The following is a 24997-nucleotide window of genomic DNA, read 5'->3' as shown; positions in this document are numbered from 1 at the left end:
GAAACATCACTGTGAAACGAATCATAATAACTTTTCCTCTAAATACCCTCCTGGATCAGAATTAAGGAAAAAACAAGCTAACTGCATTAAAATTACACCTCAACTGTCAACAGACCCTACTTTTGGCTTTCAGGAAGGAAACTGACACGGCAACTGAAGCTAGTTTTGTTATGGCATGGAATATCGCTCGTGCAAAACATCCGTATTGTGATGGATAATTCGTTAAGAGTATTGCAGAAGTGGTTGCAATTTTAGATCCAAGTAACACAAAACTTCAACAACTAATAAAGCAAATTCCAATATCATGTCACACTATGGAGAGGCAGATCTCCCAGATCAGTGCTGATGTTGCAAGCAAGATGAAAAACAATCTAAAGAATTCTCTAGCATTCAGCCTAGCTGTTGACGAATCCACAGACATTCAAGATAAAACCACAACTAGTGATATTTGTTCGCTATGTTTCCTCACCTGTAATTGTGAAAGAAGAAATATTGGACTTAGAGGCGCTAAAAGAAACAACCCGTGGTGTTGACAAAGAACGCACTTGACAAAGCATTGACAAATACCAATGTACGGCTGGATAAACTTGTTCATGTTGCAACGGATGGAGCACCTGCAATGGTGAGGGGAAAAAAAGTAGGTCATATCGGACTTTTGAAAAACGATCCCAAATTTCCAGAGTTTCTCCCTGTTCATTGCATCATCCATCATGAACATCTCACAGGCAGATACTTCAAGTATGAAAATGTTATGAAAACAGTCCTGGAAATTATCAATTTCATCTGCTCGAATGGGAAGACTCATCAGCAATTCAAAAATGTCATTGAAGAGTTGGATCTTGAAGACAAACCTAACATCTCTTTCTACTATATTGTGAGGTGGTTATCAATCACCAATGTCTTCAATAAGTTTGTGGAACTGTTGGAGCCTATCAGTGTTTTCCTTGAAGAAAAGGAAAAGTCCTATCCACAACTAAAAGATGAGCAATGGATGCAGGATCTGATGTTTTTCACTGATATTATGCAGCATCTGCAAACATTCAATTTGGCACTCCAAGGGAAGGATAAGATTATTTCTGACCTTACTTAGACGGTTTTCAGCTTCCAGAACAAGTTAAAGCTTCTGCAAAGAGACATAGTGTCAAGAGACTTCAATCACATTCCCATTTCAAGAGTAGGGTTAAACACATTCCCTGAAATCAAAATAGAAGATCACAAACTCGAGGAATACCAGAGGTAAATTACAAGGACTGCATGATGACTTTCAGACCAAGTTTGAAGACTTGCAGAAGCTGAGATCCTGCTTCGGCTTTCTTGTAAACCCATTCATGATCACCTCCAGAAAGACCAGGTTCTAAAGATGATGCGTAAATCACAGTCTACAATCAAGTGACAGGAATGAAGTATACTCAACTCAAAAAGACTAGTGAGCGACCCATTTACATTTTTGGCACAATGTACTGCTGTGAATCGCAGTACTCCGTAACGAAGTTTGTAAAAATGAAACATCGTGCAGCCCTTACAAATCAACATCTGACCGAGTTCCTCCGTACCACCTTGACAACATATCAACCAGATTTCTAAAGACTTAGGACCAGGATGGAGACCCACAAGGTCTCTAGCTCTAGCAGTAAATAGCCGTGATACAGTAAGTAGGATGTTAATATTTTAAAAAATGCATGTGTAAAGGTGGTTCATGTCTTGTGGCTCCCGAACTTCTGAAGATTATCCTATGTGACTCAGAGATTCAGTAAGTTTGGCCACACCTGGTCTATACCTAATTGATAAGCTAGTTGTCTGGTGGTGCGTTGCACCCAAGCGTTAAGTGAGAGATGTTTGTGCATGGATAGGATTCCGATTAGGGGCAACACTCAAATAAGAACTAGAGTTAACTTTTGTAGTAAAGACAAGGCCTAGAACAGGCATTCTGGGAATTTTGCTGAAAACATAATTACAACTCAGCACCTCCTCTTTTTCACACACCCTTCCCCCATAGCTCTCCCAACTGCCATGGAACCATCAGCCCCCCATAACATTTTTCTGATGGCTTCCGAAACTCTGTTCAGAACTCTGTATTACTGGTTGTATGACACTGCCAGTTTTCAGGGGAAAAAAATCATTAGCACTCTGTTAAGGTGTACATTTTTGGCTCTGCTGACGTGAAGAAGTTGCAGAGCCTAACCTTTTATACATAAAACACAGGCATAAGTATTGCTGGTGTAGCAAAATACTGTAATTCTATATTGTTCTGGCTACTTTCAAGAGATAGTGTTACACCAATTAGTTTTATGAAATAGTATCTGTAATTTCATGCAGATTGTGTTTTGATCTGATGAAATTTTGAATTGGTTACAGTGGTATTTTTCTTTCTCTTGTAAATGTTAAGTGGTGGTTTAACAAAGTGGATGTACACAGCCCTATTTGCACGTTTTGAAGTTGGAGGTATTCCACTGTGGGATCCACGTAGGGTGACCAGATGTCCCGATTTTATAGGGACAGTCACGATTTTTTGGCCTTTTTCTTATATAGGCTCCTATTATCCCCCAACCCCTGTCCCGATTTTTCACACTTGCTGTCTTGTCACCCTAGATCCACGTGATGTGTATTGCTCTCCCCCGACCTGGCTTTTATTACTCCTGGTATGCTCCCTACAATGCAAGGGAGAGTAACTCTGTGGCTGTCTGCCTGCTGGAAGTTCATTAAACAGCATTTCTTCCTCTCTCCTTAGCCCTGCTGCTTGTTTACTGTGGACAACCAGCCATGGTGGGAGCTATGTTGTATATTAACTCCCAGGTACAAGAGGCAGAGGAAGTTTTTTCTGCCAAGATATTGTCACCCTTTCCGAGAGAAGGAAAGTGAATGAGAGAGGGGAATAATGCAAGCCAAATGCTAATTGTCACTGAACACTTCATTTGAGGCTGAGATCAAGGACGCAGTGCATTCTGAAAAACATTCTCTGAAAAGGACTTCCTGATCATAGTGGACAAACCAATTCAATATGAGCTCCCAGTGTGATGTAGCAAAACTGAAATAATGTGATCCTCGGATGTATAAATAGTAGAGGAGTGATGAGGAGTAGAGAGGTGATTTCACCTCGGTATATGGCATTGACTAGACACCAGAATTGTATGTAGTATTCAATGTATTTTAAAGGATGTTTGAAAATATTGGAGCAGGTGTATTAAAGAGCCATAAAAATTGAGGTCTAATGAAAATGCCTTACTGTGAGCTTATGTCTATACTTGGATAGTGTGTGGAGTACAGGCACTACATTTGTAGCTACATGTTGCTGTGAAAGGCTCCAGCAGCAGGGAAAGGCTCTGGCAGCTCCTGATATGCATCTAAATATAGCCTGTGTAGCGGAAAAAAGTCACTCAAAAGGTATTGGGGTCACTTAGACCTCATTAATTATGCAAGCATCAGAGGGGTAGCCGTGTTAGTCTGGATCTGTAAAAGCAGCAGAGAGTCCTGTGGCACCTTATAGACTAACAGACGTGTTGGAGCATGAGCTTTCATGGGTGAATACCCACTTCTTCAGATGCATGCATCCAACGAAGTGGGTAGTCACCCACAAAAGCTCATGCTCCAATACATCTGTTAGTCTATAAGGTGCCACAGGACTCTTTGCTCCATTAATTATGCAGGTATTCCAGGATCAGATATTTATTTTGAGGCAGCAATTATGATGATTGTTTTTATTACCATAGTTTCTGGTTTTTATTTTTCAAAAAAAATGCACTGAAAGTGTTGTCTTGCCTATCTTTGAGACTCCAGATAACATTTGCCTCATATCAGCAAATTGAGGGTTTTTTTTTTTAAAAAGACAACACTGTCAAATTGATTTTCTGGGTAGCCTGTGCTTGCTAGGAAGAGTTTCTGGGGAAGCCACGATTGTCAGATGCATTTGCTCGCAGCCCACACATGACAGATTCTGCTGTTTGGTGCAAAGACTGGCTATTACATTGCACATGTACGTTGACTGTCTGAATGCATATATTATTTGGATTTTGTTGAACTGCACATGGCATAATCTTTGAGTAAGAGTTCAATGTTTCTCAGGGACCTGGGTACAGAAATGGTGAAACCAGATATAGAAAAGGAACATTGCCACCTTGCCTCAAGCTTCTAGGGAAGCAGCATCTAGTGCTATCCAGAGCCTAAGAAACAGGAAAAGATGTTACATCTGCTCCAGAGAAAAAGACAATGCTATTTCCATTGTCTAAATGTGGGGTCAGTTAAATGCTGAAAGCTGCATAGTGTATTTTTTTAAATAAACGTGTGTGTTCCTGGGGTCAGTTAGACCCCTGCACATAGTACTGTTTAGTGTGCTTCTGAATCTAGAAAAGTTTTAATTTGTTCATAGATTTACAGTTAACTGATTATAATATCAATTTTAAATGCAGCCCATGTGTTTTTCCAATGTTGACATACTGGGGTCTTAAAGACCCAATACAGAAGTAGTGGAGTGATTTTTGGTCCAATATGAGTGTTAAGGAAGGAGTGGCAGGGATAACTTGTGCTAGGCAGGTATGAAGCTGCACTGCAAGGACTTGGAAGAGCCTTTAGCTTAGAACAGAAATTACAAATAAACTGTGCAAGACAGACTTAAGTCAAAATGGCATTGGAGATAATTATTATATTTGTATGACTACATTGAAGTATTCTAGATCTTGATTTTTTTTTTCCACATTGATATCAGTGTTGATTTTTTGACTCATATCCACAGGTAGCAGCAGAACAAGCTAGCTAAATAAGAATTTATCTTGATAGTTTTTTCTACTGAATGTTCTTCCAAACAAAGAAAGCTTCCTTTGTCAGCAAAATGTCAATCCACATGTCTTGTTCACTCTTGAGTCAATGGAAAATTTAAACATTTCAAGTATCTAATTTTTTTAATAGACTACAACATAGTTTTACTCTCAATAGTTTTAATATACTGGATGGGATTTTGATCTCTGAAGGATGAAAATCATGGAGTCCCAAGAATGTCAGGTGATCTAAGGGGGCTGTAAATTTCCTAATTAAAATGAATGATTTTGACTTCTTACCACCAGTTTGATGTTTCTTTTGTCCATTTCCCTACACAGTGCAAGAAGTCAGGTATTCTAAAATGTTAACCCCTGGTTTCATTGAACAAACCAATTTAATACGCTTTTTATTTTCTTCAGATTTAACTTCCTTGTCTAATTTACCATGATCTCATGAAATTGTAAAGCTATTGGTAAACACTAATTAAGCTAGGACAGCAGATGTTTGTGGTGTGAAAAAGCGAATAAAAGCTAAAAAAAGCTTTACGTTTTGTTTCAGATCAGTTACTATGATTTCTCTTGTTCTGTTTGATTAGCAGGAACTGTTTTAAGCAAAGATGTTGCCAACTCTCAGGGGAAAAAAATGCTAGAAATCTGCATGGAACACTCTTTATCAATGAAGAGCTCATGTTGCAACTGATTTAGATAAATTTAATGGGATTAAATATTTCAGAAGTTTTAATTCTCTTCACTTGTCTTTACAAATTAGTTTACTCAAATACCTACCCTTTCTGCAAAATTTCTGTACATTTGTGATAATTAATTTCACACACTGAAGAACTCTTCTCCCTTTTGTCATAGTTGAATTATTTTTTCAGTGGTGTGTTCTAAAGTCTCAAATCACTGTTCTCTGTAGAGCTGGTTTCCTCTACTGAGTAGTAAATCTGGTGTTTTATCAGCTAACAGAAGTATTTGGTTACTGCCAATACCTCCTGCAATGCAGATACAGTGATAGGTCATTTCTTATTCTAGAGCAAAGACTTTCATCCAATCAGCTACGTTTTAAGAATTAAAAATTAACACCCTGTACTACCCTGGCTGAAAACTGTTAGTTTTGTTTATTGGCACCTAATCATTTTATTCCATGTTGCTTTCAGATCATTCTGATCCATATTTTTAAATACTGGCCTATAGAAGGGCACTGTATCGTATACAAAAATTAACTTAAGGGACAAACCCTACCAGGTATTGTAGGTCCAAGTTGGTTTTGTGCAAGGTTATTCCATTGTTTTTACTGCACACGGTGCTAAAACATTAAAATAAAAAGTAAAACTTCCCTGAGCATGAAAATTAAAATTTTTGCTAATATAATTTTAGTTTTTAATTTTTACATTGCTCATCTTGATCACACTTCAAATTTGAATGCTTATACTAAAATCTCATTTTGTTTTGCAGAGAAATATAATTGAAAATACTACAGCTAATCTTGGGACAAGCAAATTCTCGTTTGAATGGTGGATTAACAAGTAGTAATTTTATCATTCTAAGGCTAAGAGGAAATTTTAAGAGTTGGAAAGAACTGGATTTTCACCCTAGTCCAGCAGCTTTGCTGCTCACTTAAACACAGATGAATGAAGACCCCATTCGGAAAGACACCAGGTCAGCGATCCAGAGCTGATGCAGGTAGGCAATCTTTTTTTAAATTGGGTGGTGAAATACTGAATTAAATATTAAAACACATAAGTGTCTGTAATGGTTTTATGAAGTTTTTAGTAACTTTCAGTTCTTTTCCATCTTGGTATTAAAATTGTGTGTGTTCTGCTCCTGTCAACTTCCCTGACTTTATTTTGTTGTAGTTGTTCTGACAGCAGCTTGTCAGAAATCCAGTGGAGACTTGTATGTAAAAATATCTTGTTGTATTTTAGTTTTGCTGAAGCTTTCATATTGCACACAGACATGAAATTTTGAAAGGAAGGGGAAAATGCTTCACAACAAGATTAGTGTCTGTCAGTTTCAGAATATAAGCTGTTTATCAGTGATCCCTCACAGTGCTAGTAAAGAGACCTCTGGAACATGATATATTCATTAGGTGCTACTTAAAACTTGCTTTAAAATGTAAGCAGTCTGAAGAAGCTGATCAGCCAATAACGGTAAAGGAGCATCTCTAAGCTGTTTTTGGCTTTGTTTACGTGAGATTTAGGAGTCATCTAAGTAGGGAAATTAATTCAGATTAAGGTAGTGTGAGAAGTTAAAGGTATTCCTGATTAACTCTATGTGGGTGCTCTTCTTCCACAATAAGAGTACCTTTTTCTAAATTAGCTTGATCCATTTCTAGAGCATCCATGCACGAAGTTAGTCAGGAATACCTCCCCCTGTAGACAAATCTTTTGTTAAACCAGTGCAACCTTTTATTTGGACAATCCTTATCTTGGTTTGAATGTCTTACTTCAGTTGAGTTTAAATCAACTCCTGACTAACTTAAACTATATGAAAATAAGTGTTCACACAGCCTTATGCACCCATTTAACTAAAGCTGTTTAAAATTGCACATATAATTAAACCAGTACAACTTTGTCTTGAAGACAAGCACTTACTCCATGCTTTGAGGGCAAGAATAATTTAAGACAATGCAAGTATAAACTAACAAGGTTTAAACTAATTAAGTGCCTGGGGTCTCTGTGAATAAAAGCTAACTAATTCAGCTTTCCCCTTGCACTGGGTGCTAAGAGGGGTGTCTGTAAGGGCTTATGTACACATGGAGCCATACAGAAATAGCTATTGTACTTTAAATTTCCACCTATCATAATCTGAAGTAACTTTCAAGTATAGACAAGCCCTAAGAGTCATTTCTTGTGAGTTGGGGGGGAGAATGGCTTTGGGACACAGAAGTCCACATCTAGTCATTTTAGGAAACTGTTGAACCACAAGCTGGAAGTTCTGTTGTTTTAATCTGTTTGATTAAAACTTCATTACAAAAAGCAAAATAGTTTATCTTTGAAACAGAGAATTTGCTTGGTACAACTGTTTGGTTTTTTTGAGGTTTTTTTGTTTTGTTTCCTCCCTCCCCCTCAGTTCTGCAGGGTCATTCTATTAAGCTTTCATTCCCGGCAGAGAAAATATCCTGTGTTCACTTTGTAAAGCACAGAACATAGCTAATGAGCTGAAGGGAGGGATAAAAGAGTATTTAGGTACGCTGTACGGTACATGTACCATAGTAGATTTATGTGAAACTCCTGTGATTTTAATGTAAAATTGGGAAAGCTCAATTGATATGAAACTAACCATACAGCCCATATTGATGCTTCCAAATGTGTTTCCAGCTCATCATTCAGATTTGTTGAATAAATTACAAAAAGTCTTTAATCTCCATGAAAGGCTGCAAGTCTGTCATATTCAGTAACTTAATCTCTTAAATATTAGACACATAGAAGCAACAAACACAACACTAACTCCTTCTGGGTTGTGAAATATAATTGTCTTCCAGTGTGGTGTGTTAAGTATTCAGTTCTGGTAGTAATACAGCAATCTTTAATCTTCTGTATTGCTAGTGACAACTTTTGAAAGGAACACCTGCTGTCGAAGGCATTCTTTTCAGTGAGATTTGAGGCATATTGTGCATCTGATTTCATATATGGTTCATGTTAGCATGTCTTTACCTGCGTTATGATTGTCCAGTGAGCGTCACACAGTAAAAATTAATGTTGGGGGAAAATAGTTCTGGAAAGGGTGCTTTTGCTTCACTTACATTTTTACTGATCAAATTCATAGTAATGCTACAACACTTAGTTTCTCTTCTGTAATTATAAACTTTTTGGTTACTATTAAAAACATTTGGCTTTATAACTTTGCTTTGTAGGTACAGGAAAGTTACCTACAAAGTTGGGAGGGTTAGGAATAAACAGATAAATCAGTTTCTTAAAGAGCTGATCTAAGACTCTGTGTTCAACTATAATAAAGTAAATTTCAGATATGGCAAACTATACATTCTTTTTTTGAATTGGTACTTACAAAATAGTGTTTTGCATCTCCTACTGTCATTCAATATGGAATTGTTTTTTGTAACTAGAAATCACAGTTTGGTGATTAATTGTTTTATCAGTTCAGTTCATAATTATCTGATTAAACTTTGTTCATTGGCTGAGATTTGAGAATTGCTCCCCTTTTTCTTTCAGAAATCTTCACATCTGAGGGACAAATGGGTGAAAGTTTTCAAATGTCAGTCTATGAATTAAAACAAAAAATTATGGAAGGCTTGGGTGGCCAACCAGCAGGAATCAAACAAAGCCTATGTCTAAACCATTCATGTCATATAAGTGCAAGAGAAAAGGTAAAATGCATTGATGAAGATTTAAGAGGAGAATGGATAGGCCTGAATCAAAATGATTATAAACAAAGTTTCTTCAAGTGGTGGTTTCTGTGTCTATTCCACTTGAGTTGAGCATGTACTCCACGTGCCTGGGACCAGAAGGTTTGGGGTTTTTTTTTGTTGTTTTTTCATTAGCGGTGTCTGTTGGTCTGCACCTGCACCCTTCTCTTTGTGCTCCCAGCTGAGGGAATATGGGGCAGTGCAGACCAGTCACTTCTATGGTTCCTTCCTACCATCTGTGGTCTGAGATGAAACTTCTCTAGTGTCTACAGCTTTAGCTAGCATTTTTTTGTTTTATTGCTTCTAAATAGTTCTCCTTTTCTACCTAAATTCTTAGTTTTAGTGTTAGTTTTGGAAAACTTCGGGGGTTTCCTCCCAGCCCCAGCCATCTACCAATATTTGGTGCCTATCATGCCCAGGGCCCCAGGTTTGAAGCACTGTGATCTGTCTCCAAGCCTTCCCAATCAGTGAAGGTCTTGACACCCATCTGTAGTGCCTCAGGGAAGCACATATCCCCTGAAGTGCCGTATCTGCTAGAGTTTCTCTTGCTGAACTCCTCAATCATGTGAGTTCAGACTTCATACTTTCCTGATGGATTGTTTGATGAGACCAGAGTCTGACTTTGGTACATCAGTCAGAGGAACCAGGAATCAGCCTTTAGTACACAGCTGTCTCAGGACAGGTCTTCACTACCCGCCAATCCAGCGGGTAGTGATTGATCTATCGCGGATCGATTTATCGCGTCTCATCTAGACGCAATAAATCGATCCCCAAATGCGCTCCCTGTCAACTCCGGAACTCTAGCTCATAAGAGGCGGAAGCAGAGTCGACAGGGGAGCAGCAGCGGTCAACTTACCACCGACCTCACGGCCAGGTAAGTCGAGCTAAGATACGCCAACTTTAGCTACGCTATTGCCAGCTTGTGGCTCTTGCATGTCAGAGACAGTTCACCAGCATTCTCCAGATGGCTGCACATCCATGCATCCACATTAAACTACTACCAGATTTCTTGACCCAGGACACATGCATGGTATTCCATTGGAATTCAGCATCTGTCCATCTAACTGCTTGGTATGTAAATGGATAGCTGACTTAGAGATTGTGTTCTGCTGCTATACAGTCCATTGTGATCAACAGCTGGAAAGACTCTAGAAGAAAGTGGTACACAGCAAAATGGAAGAGATTTTCACCATTTCTGCCACCATTGTCAGCTATCACTGTACGTTTGCGAGATGCCAACTACTGAACTATCTCCTTTCTCTGAAAATGTTGGGATTGTCATTCTGCTCCTTACAAGTACACTTGGCAGCTATTAGTGCTCTTGCGTGCGCGCGCTCTCTTTCTCACCCCCACACCTCCAGTGGACAACTATTCCATCTTTTCCTATCCGGTCATAGTGAGGTTCTTGAAAAGCCTTGTCAGTGCCTTTCCACTGGTGCTTAAAGCCACTGCAATATGGGACCTCAATCTAGTCCTATCTACATCAGCAAAACTCCCATTGGAGCCCTTAGCTTCATGTTCCTTCAGTCCTCTATCTATGGAAGTTGCCTTTCTTGTTGCAAACACTTCAACCTGCAGAGCTGGGAGCCCTTATGTTATCCCTATGGAAGTCAGTCTCTCTCTCTCTCTCAAGTTTCCTTAAGGTTACATTCTAAGTTGAAAGTTTAGATGGAATTCTGAAATCACCAAGTCATCCATTTAATCTGTTCTCTGTTTTGAAGCCACCTCCTAACAGAAAGGACATGAAGTTCATTCTTTGGATGTCCAAGCCTTGGCTTTCTACATAAGAAGTACAATTCCCTTCAGAAAATTCCCTTAACTATTTGACTCCTAGGCCTCTTCTTTTATATGTTGGGTGATCTTCTCAGAGACTTTTCTAAATGGATTTTGAGCTGCCCCCTGCTTTTGCAATGAGTTGATAGTGACCTCTGCCTAACAGGGTGTGAGGCCAAACTCAATTAGGGCCCAGGCAGACTCTGTAGCTTTACTGTCTTCGCTTCTCAAGATATGTAAGGCAGCAACATGAGGCATTATGTGTACCTTTTGAGACATTACACCCCGGGTGCAGCCTTCAACAGCAGACACTGCTTTCAGCTTAGCAGTCATTCAGTCAGTGGTACAGCAGGGGTTCCTCACATCCTCCACCTGAATGAATACTGCTTTTGAGTCACCTTGAGTGAACACACATAGACACCACCATGGAAAGAAAGTAAGGATTACTTACCTTGTACAATAACTGATTTTTCCACATGCGTAGTCCCTATATGTATTCCATAACCCACCCTCTGCTTCAGATTCTTACCCTAAGCTCTTCATAGAAGAGAAGGAACTGAAAAGGCAGGCGGTGTCTGCACTGTCCCTTATATACTTGACTGGGAGCATGAGGAGAAGGGCGCAGGCACAGACTAACAGACACTTCTAATGAAAAATCGTCCAGTCTTAAGTGCATGGAGCGTATGTGCACCATGAATGGAATACAGATAGAAGCCATACATCTGAAAAAACTCCAGTTACTTTTCAAGATAAGTAGCCATCCTTCACCACCAAGCTAATCATTTATGGGGGAAGGAAAACCCTACACTTTCAATTTCAGGAGTTACACTAGGAACTAATTGAACACAAGTTCCTGGTATTATTCTGTGGCAAGAGGCTAACAAAACTGTTGGACCCTGGGGGAATTATGAGGCATCAGTAGTAATGCCAGAGTTAAGTTTTGGACTCAAAGCAGGAATGCAAACTCTGTTATGTGGTAAAAATACAGCATACCTTCCCCAGAATTATAGCATTTACTGAATGCTAAATGAATTTTCTAAATATTTACAAGTAAATCTGTTTCTTTAGGCATTAAAATGAAGTTTAAAAATGAATCCTTAAGAAATGTAACACCCAATATTTTTTGTCGCCCCTGATTTCATTAACAGAGTAACACTTGTCAAACTTCCTGTAAAGTGAAAATTCACTATAATCTTGTACATTTGAATAACTTATTTTAGGATTATTGGTAGTGTTTGTTCTCGAGGATAATGGGTAAAGTTTCCCCTTCAGCATAGGCTGAAGATTAGTGGTCTACTACAGAGAATTCCACAACTTCCACTGCCCTCGCCTGATGGCCACTCTGAGAAAGGTCTCTTTGTGTGTCTCAGCCTGCTCACAGCATGGAAAGCAACCATCTTCCCTGAGGGTAACTTGTGACTTCAAGTATCAGAGGGGTAGCCGTGTTAGTGTTGATCTGTAAAAGCAGCAAAGAGTCCTGTGGCACCTTATAGACTAACAGATGTATTGGAGCATGAGCATCCGACGAAGTGGGTTCACCAACGAAAGCTCATGCTCTAATACATCTATTAGTCTATAAGGTGCCACAGGACTCTTTGCTGCTTGTGGCTTCAATCTCACTGAGAATATTGGAGATGGTGACCATTTTCAAAGAAAGCTGGTTCTTTTTGACAGATAAAATTTCCATTAGAATTTTTTTTAAAAAAAATGATAAATATATTTTCAAAAGTTATTTTGTGGCACTACATCTACTCAATAGGTAGGCCAAGAAGGAGGGGGAAATTACAGAAGCAGGATATATACCGTGCACGCAAGAGGGGTTGCAGGAAGGACGGGGAAGTTTGTGTGTGTTGTAAAAGGCAGAGGTAATTTGGAAAATGGGGGGAACGGAGTGTGCACTCAGGTGTCTTGTGATGCACTGCCAAAACAAAGCAGCTGTAAACCCACTTTACCTGACCTGTATGCTCTGGCTGCTTTGTGCTATTCCAGAATAGGACAAAACAGCCATTTTAAAAACTTTTTAAAGAAAAAGTGTGTACTTCATAAGTTTAAATCATTAGAAATGTCACATGGTAACATTTTCTTTTGATTTCTTTAGTTTCATATATAATTGTTTTGAAAATGGTGAGTTATGTATTTCTTGTTTACTACAGTCCTATTTACTCATGATTTGCATCAAGTGACGTTTGAAGGAAAATTCAGTTCAATTAAAATGCACAAAAACAGTATTTTATTTTTTATTTGGTAAATAAAACTGCCATAAGTGTACATACGTAAGGATAGTTATGAAAAAAGTTTATCCAAAACATTTATTTAATGAAGGATAAAATTTATTTATCTGTAGTTACTAAATTGAGCTGATCCTATAACTAGATCTTGTCCTCTCACCTCATTTTTATTCATATTGGAAGAAGAACACCAGCTACTGTGATCAGGTTCTGGTGTTCATGCTTTGAAAAGGTTGTTAAAAATTAGCATGGGTTCAGAGAAGCTATAAAAAGTAACTGAGGTCTGGAAACAATCCTTATGATGAGACTTAAGCTAAATAAGGTGAGTTGAATGTGACCTATAAGTAGGGTGACCAGATGTCCCATTTTTAAAGGGACAGTCCGTTTTTTTGGGACTTATATAGGCGCCTATGACCCCCCACTCCCTGTCCTGTTTTTTCACAGTTGCCCTCTGGTCACCCTACCTATAAGGGGTCCTTTAATTTAGCAGACCAAGGCATAATAAGATGAAATAGTTGAATGGGAAATATGACTCACATGAAAGTGAGGGCAATTAATCATTGGAACAGCTTTCCAAGAAAAGGGTAAATTTGTCATTTAAGAACATAAGAGCAACCATACTGGGTCAGACCAATGGTCCAACTAGCCCAGCATCCTGTCTTCTGACAGTGGTCAATGCCAGACATTTCAGAAGGAATGAACAGAACAGGTAATCATCAAGTGATCCATCCATCCCCTGTTGCCCAATTCCCAGCTTTTGGCAAACAGAGGCTAGAGACACTTCAGAGCATGGTTTTGCATTTGAAGTCCTGAAATCATGGTTGGAAATCTTTCTGAGAGGCACTCTATTTCAGCTGCAAGTTAAATTTGGTAATTTGTTTACATGGTAGATAAGAATTGCCTCCACTGCAGAAATTGAATGGATGACGTTCTATGGCTTGTGTTGTGCAGAAGATAAAATTAAGTGATTATATAGTGATCCTTTTGACCTTAAAATTTATAATGTTGTCATGTATTTTCTTAAAACTAGTGCAGCAAACATATATTGGGAGACAATATACCCTGCTTGCTTAATCTGATGCTGAGAGTTCATCATTAATATATTAGGTAATTATTGAACACTGAGGATAGTCACTAAAATTGGCATTAACTGTAATCATCTATTGGCTGAAGCCATTTTGATTAAAAAACAAATGTCTGAGCTTTTGTGGTTGCCAGATCGTACAGGTAGTTCTTTCTGTATAATTTCTTCTTTTCCTGAGGTATTCTTTTCCCACCAACTGCCCTCTTTCCCCCCCCCACCCCCTTCTTTCTTTCTTTCTTTTACTGCTTGTCACTTTCAAGCAGCTACAGGATTGACAGATATTTATATCCTGGAAAGTTTGACATTTTTACTGGAGGATTAGACATTATCTTACCTTTAAAGTGATCATCTGCCAGTGAATATCTGTCAGGCTGATGTATTCCTCCTCCTCCTTCTTTTTGTCCTTCATTTCTCCTAGATTTGGAAGTATTTTCTAAACTGATAAGTTCCTGAGAGACTTTCTAGAGTCGTTGTTAGGATTGCAAAAAAACATTGCATAAGGGCTGCTGCCAACCTGCATGTGAGCATGGCTAAACCCAGCAGTTACATACCTGTCATACATTCAGGCAGCTCTAATACTCTTAGTCATCCAGAAATGTAACATCACTGCTTCAAAATCAAAGAATTTTTGTCTCAGGTAATAAATCTAATCCCCCTCCAGTTGGCTATAGCAGAATGCCTGTTTTTTGACACAATGATAGTTGTCAGCAGCAGTCTAAGAAATGGCAGTTAACTTTCAGTGAAGGTTAACTGCCACCAGTATAGACAAAGGGCATTCCTTTCTCAGGCAGGCAGGAATAGATAGTAAGTCCAGATACAGAAGCATTCACCTGTTCTTTCAAATAACTTTTGGGTGTATAAAGTGAAATGCTTTAAAGGGCCTAGTTTGCAGAAAGTACTGAGTACCCTCCTTCTGACAGTCTGACACCTTAGGGATTTAAGAATTGGGGCACTTAAAATCAGTGGTCACTTCAAAAATTTAGGTCTTCCTGTTTGGTTCTACTCTTTCTCCCATTAGGCTCAACATTTTATTCTCTACTTTATAGAGTATTAATTAATGGAGTCTCAGACTGATTTGCAGTCTCAGCTTGCCTTTGCTATATCAGAATGGAAGAAAAGACTTCAATAAAGAAGTCCTGAAGAGGTAAACTAATTGCAACACCGCTTTTTCAGCCTCCATAATCTTCCCAATTTGTCCCCTTCACCCTGGGCTTTCCCTGTTGCAGCATTGTGTATGTATGCTCTTCCCTGTTGGCCACCGATGGAAATGGTGCCTAACAGTGCATTTTACAACATGAATCATGGAACCTCCCAAGAGCCTGACACTACAGTGTCATGGGAAAAAGAGAGGAGGGAATGCTAAAGAATTCACTTTAACTTTTCCTATCCTGGTGCTCTGTTCTCCAGAGTGGAAGCACTCAATCCAAGGAATACTTCTTGGATCACAAAGCTTTTCTTCTCAGGTATCCTTATAGATCCCCTTTGCACTGTAACAATTTCTATGCTCCTTCAGTTATCTCCAAGAACTTGTTTCCTGAATCTTCTGGCAAATGGGTAATTCCTTAATCTCCTCCTCCCTAGTAGCTGGATGCCATAAAGAAAGGAGGACATGTTCATCCTCTTCTCTCCTCTTCCCCCCGGAAGAGCTTCTACTGACAATTAGGCTTATTTAATTGTGCACACAACTGTAATTCATTTAAATTTCTGCAGTGAGCAAACAGGATGCAAGGTTTCCCGCAATGAGGATGTCAGGCAAATTTTCCTTGTTTGGTCAACCATAATAAAAATGGAGAAAGCTTGTAGCAGAAGCACTAATATTGCCAATGCAACACCATCTTTCCTTGGTACCAGAAATAGGGTCTTTTCAGACCAACCCATGAAACAAGGAGACAATGGAGGAATTGAAAAGCGTTTAGCCCAGCAGTAGCTTGGCTCTGCTGAAAGCACAGTGGGTGCCAGCTGGAGGGCAACAAAGAGCCAGACAGCCACGACAGACCTGGACACCAAAATTCACACATCCATTTCTGGGGAGGACAGGGTCTGTGAAACAGATCTGGGTATTGCTTCAGCAGTTCAGTGAGGCTCTCAAAGAGTGGCAGGTGGTGTAGTTGGAACTACAGCAGTCTAAAAGAACAGCAGCAGTACATGTTATGGACCCTGCAGGAAAGAAGCAATAACAGGTACTGGGTAGATAAGAGGGATCCAGTGGGCTGGAAGACTGAGATGTGGCCAAGAAGATGTTATGATTGTGGACAGATGGGATATTTTAAGAACAGCTTGCCCTTGCATGAACTGGAGGAGAGACCCAGAGAAACCAGGGCAGAGACTGCAAAAGATTACCAGGCAGAGAGGTCTGAGAGAGAAGACCCAGACCAACCAGGGCAGAGACTTGTAGCTCTCTAGGCAGAGATGCCTTGGAGAAAGGACCCTGACAAAGCAGGGCAAAGAGACTGCAAAAGCTCTCCATGTCAACAGGTCTGAGGTGGGAAATCCTGTCTAATCAGGACAAGGGACTGTTAAACGCTGTCCAGACAGAGCAGCCTAGGAAAGAAGACCCTGAGGAATCCAGGCAGAGATTGCAAATAGCTCTCCACATAGACAGGCCTGGGCGAGGAGACCCTGAGCAAGCAGGGCAAAAAGTGCATAGGATGGGACGTTAACCTTCAGATAGGCCCACAACCCTAAATCCCTTCTTTGGGATAGGGTGTGAGGGGAGATATGTGATGGGGTGTACCAGGTCCTTTGAGACCCCATGCTGGAGGCACCGCATTCCTACCCTACGCCACCCCACCCCAGGAATGAGCAGTTAAAATTGATCCCCCAGCCTGCGTAGAAAAGCTGCATTGGTTGCTTTTATCAGAGCACAGCAGGCTCAGATAAAAGTTGTTGCAGGGCCTGATCAGGTCAGTTCATGGGTGGGACCAGAGGGTTAAGGAATGACCAAAGGTGTTTAATAAGCCACGTTTACTGGACCTGGGAAAGAGGACATGAAAACGGAAACCCTAAGGTAACCAATGAAAGGAACAGGACCACATGGATGGGGAAGAGCCCAGGGAATAACAGCAGCAAACAGAGAGCGGTACATGGCTGCTGTTTATAGGGTCCCTGGGTTGGGACTCGGAGTAGTGGGCAGGCCTGAGTTCCTCCACCCACCACTGGGAAAGTGACCTGTGCCCCGAGAAGGGGACAAGGCTCTTTTAGGAGCCCAAGTGAAAGGTGAGATTTAAAAGGCCAAGAGACAGGGCTGAAGACCCTAGTGAGGGCAGGTAGCTTGTTCGACTTTTGCTACCGCTGGGAGAGGTTTGCTTTTTGACTGTGTGACTTGGCTGGAGGGCTGAGCCACTGCAGATCTACCAAGCAGGTAGGTACCAACCTACAGGAGGCGCCAGGACCAGAAAAGATTGCAGTATGACACCCAGCTGACAGGAGGAACTCATGAGAGGTGAGTGTCCCATGTCACAATATGATTTTATTAACTTGGCTGAATGTTCATTTTGTGAAACTATGCTGAATATATAATAAATAGCTGGGATTTTTTTCTAACCTTTCCAGTTGCAAAGTACATTCTGAAAGCTTATGTAGGTAGCTGGAGAAAGCTAATCCTGAAAGCAGTATCTCAAGTGGAACAGTAGTATGCTGTTTTGTGTAATTATCAAAGTAGTACAGAAACTGCAGCAAGTGATGTGTATCTAAACCTTTTCACATTTAATGGAAATGGCATTCATGCGTTGTAAAATCTGACAGCTCCCTTGTGATAAATTCATTAATGTTGGCTGCTTTAATACCAATTACTGCCTGAGACCAAACTTTACTTATACCGAAAAACATATACACTGATCTTTCCACTTATTAAATGTGGTGAAATATTGATATTGAAATTTCTATCAAAGTGTTTTTTAATAATGAATTAGCCACTCACTGTTCATCCTCTAAATTCTGTTTAGATCACAAATCAAAAGTAGCGTCAGTGACAGACATGTAAATTGTTCACACCACAAAGCTGCTGCCCTACTTAGTGTTAGTGCTGAAGAGAGGATTAGGAATTAAGTGTTAACTTGAGGTTGGGAATGGTGTGAGGAAGCTTGTATAGGATCTGACTGCACTACACTTGCTTGTTTGATTTCTAGTAGAATGTACAGAAAACCTATCTAATACAGTTTTCCAAAGGTGCCTAAAGAAACACAACTAAACAGTATCAGCTTCCAGGAAAACTCTGCCTTGATCAAAACCTTTACTCATAAACATCAAGTACTATGAAATCCCCTGCTCTCCAAAAGCCAACCAATTTTCAGTAATGTTTAAAATGATATTTGCAGGGAAACAAGAAGGCTGTAGTTCCATTTTTTAAGATGTTTTTCAATAAAATGCTTCAAGCATTATAAGCTTTTCTCAGGCTCACTAAATCATATGTTGTACAAACGTATGCAAATAGGTTTGTATCAAATAATCCAAAAGTAGCTAGAGAAAAAGTTTTTGATCAGTATTGATAGAAATTATTTCTTCTGCCCAATTTATTTGACACTCTGGCAGTACAAGATTTTTGGGTCTTCCTTAAGTGATGATCCGTGCAATAGGATTAAGATCCTGTTAAATTATTTCATAATGTTTTTATTCATAAGTACTTTTAAAGGGCAAATTTGCATAAAGAAATAAAATATACCTCAAAACATCACCAGAGCAATTTAAAAGTATTTTAAATAAATTTGTCCTGGAATGTGCGCTACAAAGAGAAGATTATTATTCACACACTTATTGTGTGCGTGCCACAGTGAATTGGGCAAAATTGAAGGACCAATGTTTGATGTAATTGGAGGACTGTTGGATATTATTGTTTTGCTCGTAGAGCTATCATTCTGCTTAGGGACAAATTACCTTCTAAACATTAAATATTACTCCAGTGAGGGGGAAAATTCAACAGTTGTATCTACTCTTGATTTTATTGGTCACTTATCCTATTTGTGGAGTACCTGCCCTTGAAAAGGCAGCCTAGTTGCATGTCTGTCTGAAAATCTGGTCCTTGGTTCCATCGCTGGGATTCAGTGTTAGTACTTACTTAACATAAGAATGGGCATACTGGGTCAGACCAAATGTCCATCTAGCCCAGTATCTTGTTTTCTGACAGTGGCCAATGCCAGCTGCTTCAGGACATGATTGCTGATTGAGCTCCCACATGCTACTGCAGTACCAAAAAAGCCACAACAGAAAACAGAGTCCCTTCACACCTTTTTAGATCAGTTTTCAGTTTAAGACCATAATATATGGGTTCACATTCAAGCATATGGACCATCTTCCACCAGGAATTCACAGATACATCAAGCAAGTTGGGAATATGGCAATTATCCATCTTAATTTTTACAGTCATTTTAAATTATGAGAATTGATGTTTTAAGATCCCGGGTACTTTAAGCACTTTTTTTAGTAAAAGGGAAAAAATGGTTTGTCATATAACTGATTGATTAGTTCTTACCATCTCACAAAAAAAACATGTTCCTATGGCAGTTGGGAGAAGAAGGGCATATTTTTAACAAGTATGCCACTTTTGTTGGTAAGCCTCTATCAACTTTTTCTAAAAGTTCAAAAATATGGTTGCAAATCATTTGGATGTGTGTTGTTGTTGTTTTTTTAACACTTCCTTTCCTTCCCCTACCCTATATGTGTGCACACTTTTGTATTTTGCATTGATGTACATCTGTAAGGATTATTAGTATCTAATCTTTTTTAGCTACAGCTAGTATGTTGTCTAGATGTATGGTGGTGGTAATGAAAAGTGTTACTCTTTTCATAGTGGGGGAGAGGAATGTGTCAACAGAGTGGTTACAAGTGTTTTTTTTCTCCCCAAATAATTGGCTGCTACTCTGAAACTTGTTCAACAATATGAAGATCTGCACGATGCTAGCAGAACTCAGGATATATTTTGCTAGTTAAGATTAGGTAGTTTAGCAACTGTAACTTCCCTAATTCAGTTGAGCAACAAAAGAGTCAGGCAGGCTGATAACACTAGTAATAAGCAAATAGTAGTTCTGGTCTTATGTAAGGATAAAACCAAATACTGTAAATGGAAAATGGCTATAAATACTGAGAAAACTTCCACCAATAGCTACTCCTGAGGGCATTCTGCCCGAGAGAATTAAAAATTTTGTGCACAATATTTTAAAATTCTGCAAATTTTATTTGTCAAGTAAATGTGGAGGCTCCAGCATGGCATTGGGGAGCACAGGCTACTGGCTGCACAGAGGTGGGAGATCACTGTGCAGCTCCTCCCTGGGACAGTGACTCAGTGGTGGGGCTGCACCCAACCCTGACACAGTGCAAGGACCCGGCCTGCCCCAGAAACACCTTAGGGCCCTGCCCCTCTGTGTGGGCACACACACCCAGCAGGGCAGTATCCAAGTGTGGAGGGGCTTAATGTGAGGAGATCCAGTTGTGGGTTAAGAGGGTTCTGAGTGGGGCAGTCTAAGTGCAGGTGGCCAGTGGGGGATCTGGGTGCAGTGGTGGGATCTGGATGCACTGGGGCTTGTTGGGGGTTCTGGGTGCAACAGGAATGGGACTACAGGTGAAGGTGGTTGGGGCTCAGCAAGGGGAAGGGGTGGAGTTGGGGGGGGGATAGAGCTCAGCAGGGGCTTCTGGATGTTGGGGGCTCAGTTTGGGGTCCAGATGCTGAGGGAGTGGGGCTCAGTGAGGTGGGGATCCAGGTATAGGTGGCTCGTTGGGGTGGTTCAGGTACAAGGAGGTTTTGAGTGTGGGAGGTAAGGCTTGGCGGGTGGGTCTGGGTATGAGGGCATCTGGATGCCCAGGGGTTGGGCAAATGCAGGAGCAGCTCCCTGCACAGGGATCCCTCCCCCTGCAGCTGAGGAGCGATGGATGCAGGAATTGGGGGAGTGGGAGAAGGGAAGTTTACAGAGCTTACTGCAGCCAGGGGAGAAATCTGGGGGTGAGTTTGACCCAGCCCCGGATGCCGTGCAGGGGAAGAGGAAGTCCCGTCCTCCCCAGCCCAGCTGTGACTAGCAGCTGAGCCCTGTTCAGGGTAGGAACCACCAGCCAGGTTTTCCCCAATCCTGCCTCCTGCCCCAGAGTGATTTGGGGTACCCGAAACATACTGCCAGTGAGGGTCGCACAACTGCTTTTTTTGCCTTCCCCATCAGAGAGTCATTTTTATGCAGGGAAGCAAATAAATCTGCAGGGGACACAAATTCTGCGCATGCACAGTGGTGCAGAATTCTCCCCAGGAGTAAAGAGCTTAGGAAATGGTGGATCAAGCAATCAGCTGGTTAAAGCCTTTAACTTGTACTGATTTTGAAAGTTAAATGTTAAATTGTTTGGGAATTTCTTATAGTTTGGAATCTTTCAGGAAAGGCGATAAAAAAGGTAGAGAACAAATGTGTGGCAGTCACCCTCAAGGGAAACAAATGTGTAGGGTTTTTTATACTGGTTTTACAACGTTGTTTTAAGCCATACAGGCTGTGGCAAATTGAGCATTCTGTCTGTACCATTTCTGAATTGCTTATAATTTTTAGAAATTGTATCATGAAATTACTATGTCATGGAAGAGGGTATCAGAGCAGTGGAAAAAAATACCAAAAGGCTGAACAAAAGAAGCGGATGATGCCAATGGGAGTCTATAAAGGGACTCTCAGTAAATGATCAGATTTGTGAAAGAATTGTGGATTTTGTGATTAAAAACATGAAATTTTGCCACAATCTTGGGGCATGACCTTGTGACTTGGATTTTCATTCATATCACATATAACAAATTCTGAATAAGGTAGAACAGTTCAAAAAATCCATAGGATGAAAATTGGTCAGGATATCTGGCAAATAATTACTACAAATTAATACGTTCACAGAAATAGAGATCAGTTCATTAATGATTCTTGAAGAAAAAGTGACTAAATGGGAAGATGTTTCATCCAGACCCAGTGTCTCTGCACTTTGTAGCTTGGATGTTTGCTACCTAATTGATGAGCAAAATCTTGTTCCAGGGATGTCCAGAGCATTTTGATTGATAGTGGGAAGGAAGGACTCCAAGATTGACCTACAGTGCCAACTGGAAAAGATTTACCATTTGGACAGAACCTCAGCATACCTCACCGTTCCTAATGGACTTTTCCATTCATACTCTCAATTAAATCATCTGGTCTTTCAATTCGTTCTATAAAAGTTCAACTAGTAGCTGTATGTGCCTATCATCAGCAGATTCAAAAGCACAGAATATTTTCACCCTTTACAGTGTCTAGGTTTCTAAAGAGATTAGTATATGTATTCCCTCCAATTTGAGACCTCCTTCCCTAATGGGAACTTAACATGATGTTAGCTGATCTGGTGGGTCTCCCATTTGAATCGTTGGCTACATGTTCATTACATCACCTTTTAAACATTGTTTTTGATCATTACTCTTACTAGAGTGGGAGAGAAATTAAAGCTTTAACAGCAGGCCTACCGTTTACCATTTTTCATAAGGATGTGGTCTGTCGAGTCTCATTTAAGGTGTCTATCCAAAGTAACTTCTAATTTTCATGTTAATCAAACTGTTAATTTACCTGTTTACTTTTCAAAACATAATAATTCTGAAAAGTTACGCTCAGACATTAACATACTCTTTATTTAGTTGCAGAACTAAGACACCCAGTGTCTTCTAGTTTATTAATTGCTTATGTCAAGAGAATGAAAGGTGAAGCAATTTGTTCCCAGAGGTTATCCAGATGGATTTCATACTGTATTTCACTAATATCAAATAGCTAAACTTAATCTTTCCTGCTCAGATAAAAGCTCACTCTATTAGAGATCACACTACATCTGCAGCTTTTTAGAAATGTCCCTACTGCTTAAATTTGTAGAGCTGCGATCTGGAGTTCAATTCATATAGTCACAAAACACTGTGCTATCCATTCAGACCCTACGCTTGCTTTGGCAAAGTGGTCTTTTAGTCATTATTTTGTTAAGACTCAAGTCACCCACAAGCCGTTTCTGCTTGAGTCACCAAGAGCAGAGTACGTATGGACAATCACTCAACGAAGAAAAGACTTGTTACTTACCTTACACTAACTGCTGCTCAAGATATGTTGTCTGTGTATTCCATGACCTGCCCTTCTTACCCTGCTATATCTGAATCTATAGTTACTTGGATTCTGGTTGGCAAAAGAATTGAGAAGTAGTTGGCCCATTTGCCCTTTTTACCTTGGGGTGGAGAGGTGGTTGAGGACATTTAAGGTACAGGCAGGGGCCAAGGTTCTGATCTCTGGTTCATGTGCACTAAGAGTGGAATATATAGACAACACATCTCAAACACCAGTTATTCTGAGATAAGTAACTGTCTTTTCCTATACCAACCAGATATCACTGAGCTTTTTTGTTTGTTTTGTTTTTGTTTAATCTCCAACTTTAAAGTTGTACCATTTTTTAAAATAGCTTACCCTGGTACAAAATAATTAACTGCAGAAGACTGGGAGTAACCAATTAAGGTAACTTAATATTCTGTTACTCTGCATTCAGTTAATGACAATATTGACGGGAAAACTTTGTCTTGTGGGTGAGAGTTAACTTTATACATCCTAGAAACCCATTTTATTTTTCAGAGTCAGTATTGTTCATTGATGGGTATGAACTGAAAAGATAATAAAATATTTTGTCAACTGCCTTAACTGGTCATTTCCAGTCTTTTTAATGTTGTTTTAAATGGCAATGCAATAAATATGTATTTTGTATAGTCATGTTTACGTAAGTAATTTTAATGTTTTTACGTGGGAATAGAATGAGTGTGGAGTACAGGTTTTTCGAGTTACTGCACAAGTGTGAAAGAACTTGATTGCATGGTACAAGAATTTTATTTCCTTTACAAACACCCATATATTCCAATGATGATGATTGTTCTTACTGCTTGGGCTGAATAGCCAGTAATTAAATTTTGAACTAGTCAGCCAGAGGCAGTGAGAGTGAGACGTTAACTTGATGCCTTAATTTCACATTTTACAGTATTTGTTCCTTACCACTCTTGGTGTTCAAACAGATTTCATGAGTCAATTAAATATCTTAACTAAGTTTTGTTTCTCTAAATAACTTGCTAGAATGGAGGTTAGTAATACGGCCTAACATTTTGGGCCTATATGCCTACTTAAGACAGAAGCAGTCAGGTTTCAGATATCTAAGAGACTGTCTCTTCAGGTTTTCTTTTATTTGAATTTCTGATTAACAAAAATGGCCATATAAAATCCCGTGGTTTTTTTTTTTTTAAATTAGTGCTGTTTAACTTTTTCTGTAAAATAATTTTATTTCTACATTGGGACCCCATTATTTTTTGTTTATGAACGAACATGGCAGGCTTAAACTATATTTCAGTAAGTATTAAGACTTCAACACTTATTCAGGTCATCCAGAGAAGCAACTTGGTTTAATGGATTAAGCACAGGGTTAAGAGTTGAAAATCTAGGGTATTGTCCCAGTTTTGCCACTTACTGTGTGACCAGTGATGGGCAAGTAAACCCTCACTGCTTATTCCTCTAAAATGAGAACAGTACTTAACTTTATAAAGGTGTTGTCAGGTTCAACACTGTGCGAAAGTTGGCCTTCACAAGTACTGTGACACCACACATAATGCTGATATTAATTCTATATCGTATATTCAAAAGTTACAAACATAAGGTTGGCCATATTGGGTCAGTTCCACAGGTTGACTGTGCGTTGTATGAAGAAGTACTTCGTTTTGTTTGTTTTAAACCTGTAGCCTATTAATGTCATTAGGTGACTCCTGGTTCTTGTGTTGTGATAAAGAGTAAACAACACTTCCTCATTCACTTTCTCCATG

At 39.7% G+C, this 24997-nt stretch overlaps 1 protein-coding gene across 6 annotated transcripts in view; it reads left to right on the top strand.

Annotated features, from left to right (window-relative positions):
* Positions 1-24997, top strand: part of SPIN1 (spindlin 1) — a 104304-nt gene that overhangs the window by 56123 nt on the left and 23184 nt on the right. For 3 of the 6 annotated variants that reach the window (XM_045021402.1, XM_045021403.1, XM_045021405.1), the window contains exon 2: positions 6204-6431. In XM_045021402.1, coding sequence (XP_044877337.1) covers positions 6380-6431 — 52 coding nt within the window. In that variant the 5' untranslated portion in view covers positions 6204-6379. Of the gene's footprint in view, positions 1-6203; positions 6432-8920; positions 8964-9005; positions 9076-24997 lie in introns of those variants that run through there. The other 3 variants (XM_045021407.1, XM_045021406.1, XM_045021408.1) reach the window with 3 other exon arrangements.

The sequence above is a fragment of the Mauremys mutica genome, chromosome 6 (assembly GCF_020497125.1).
Source record: "Mauremys mutica isolate MM-2020 ecotype Southern chromosome 6, ASM2049712v1, whole genome shotgun sequence".
Taxonomy (NCBI): domain Eukaryota; kingdom Metazoa; phylum Chordata; order Testudines; family Geoemydidae; genus Mauremys; species Mauremys mutica.
The sequence above is the reverse complement of the archived record's forward strand: the minus strand, read 5'-3'. Positions and strand labels throughout refer to the sequence as shown.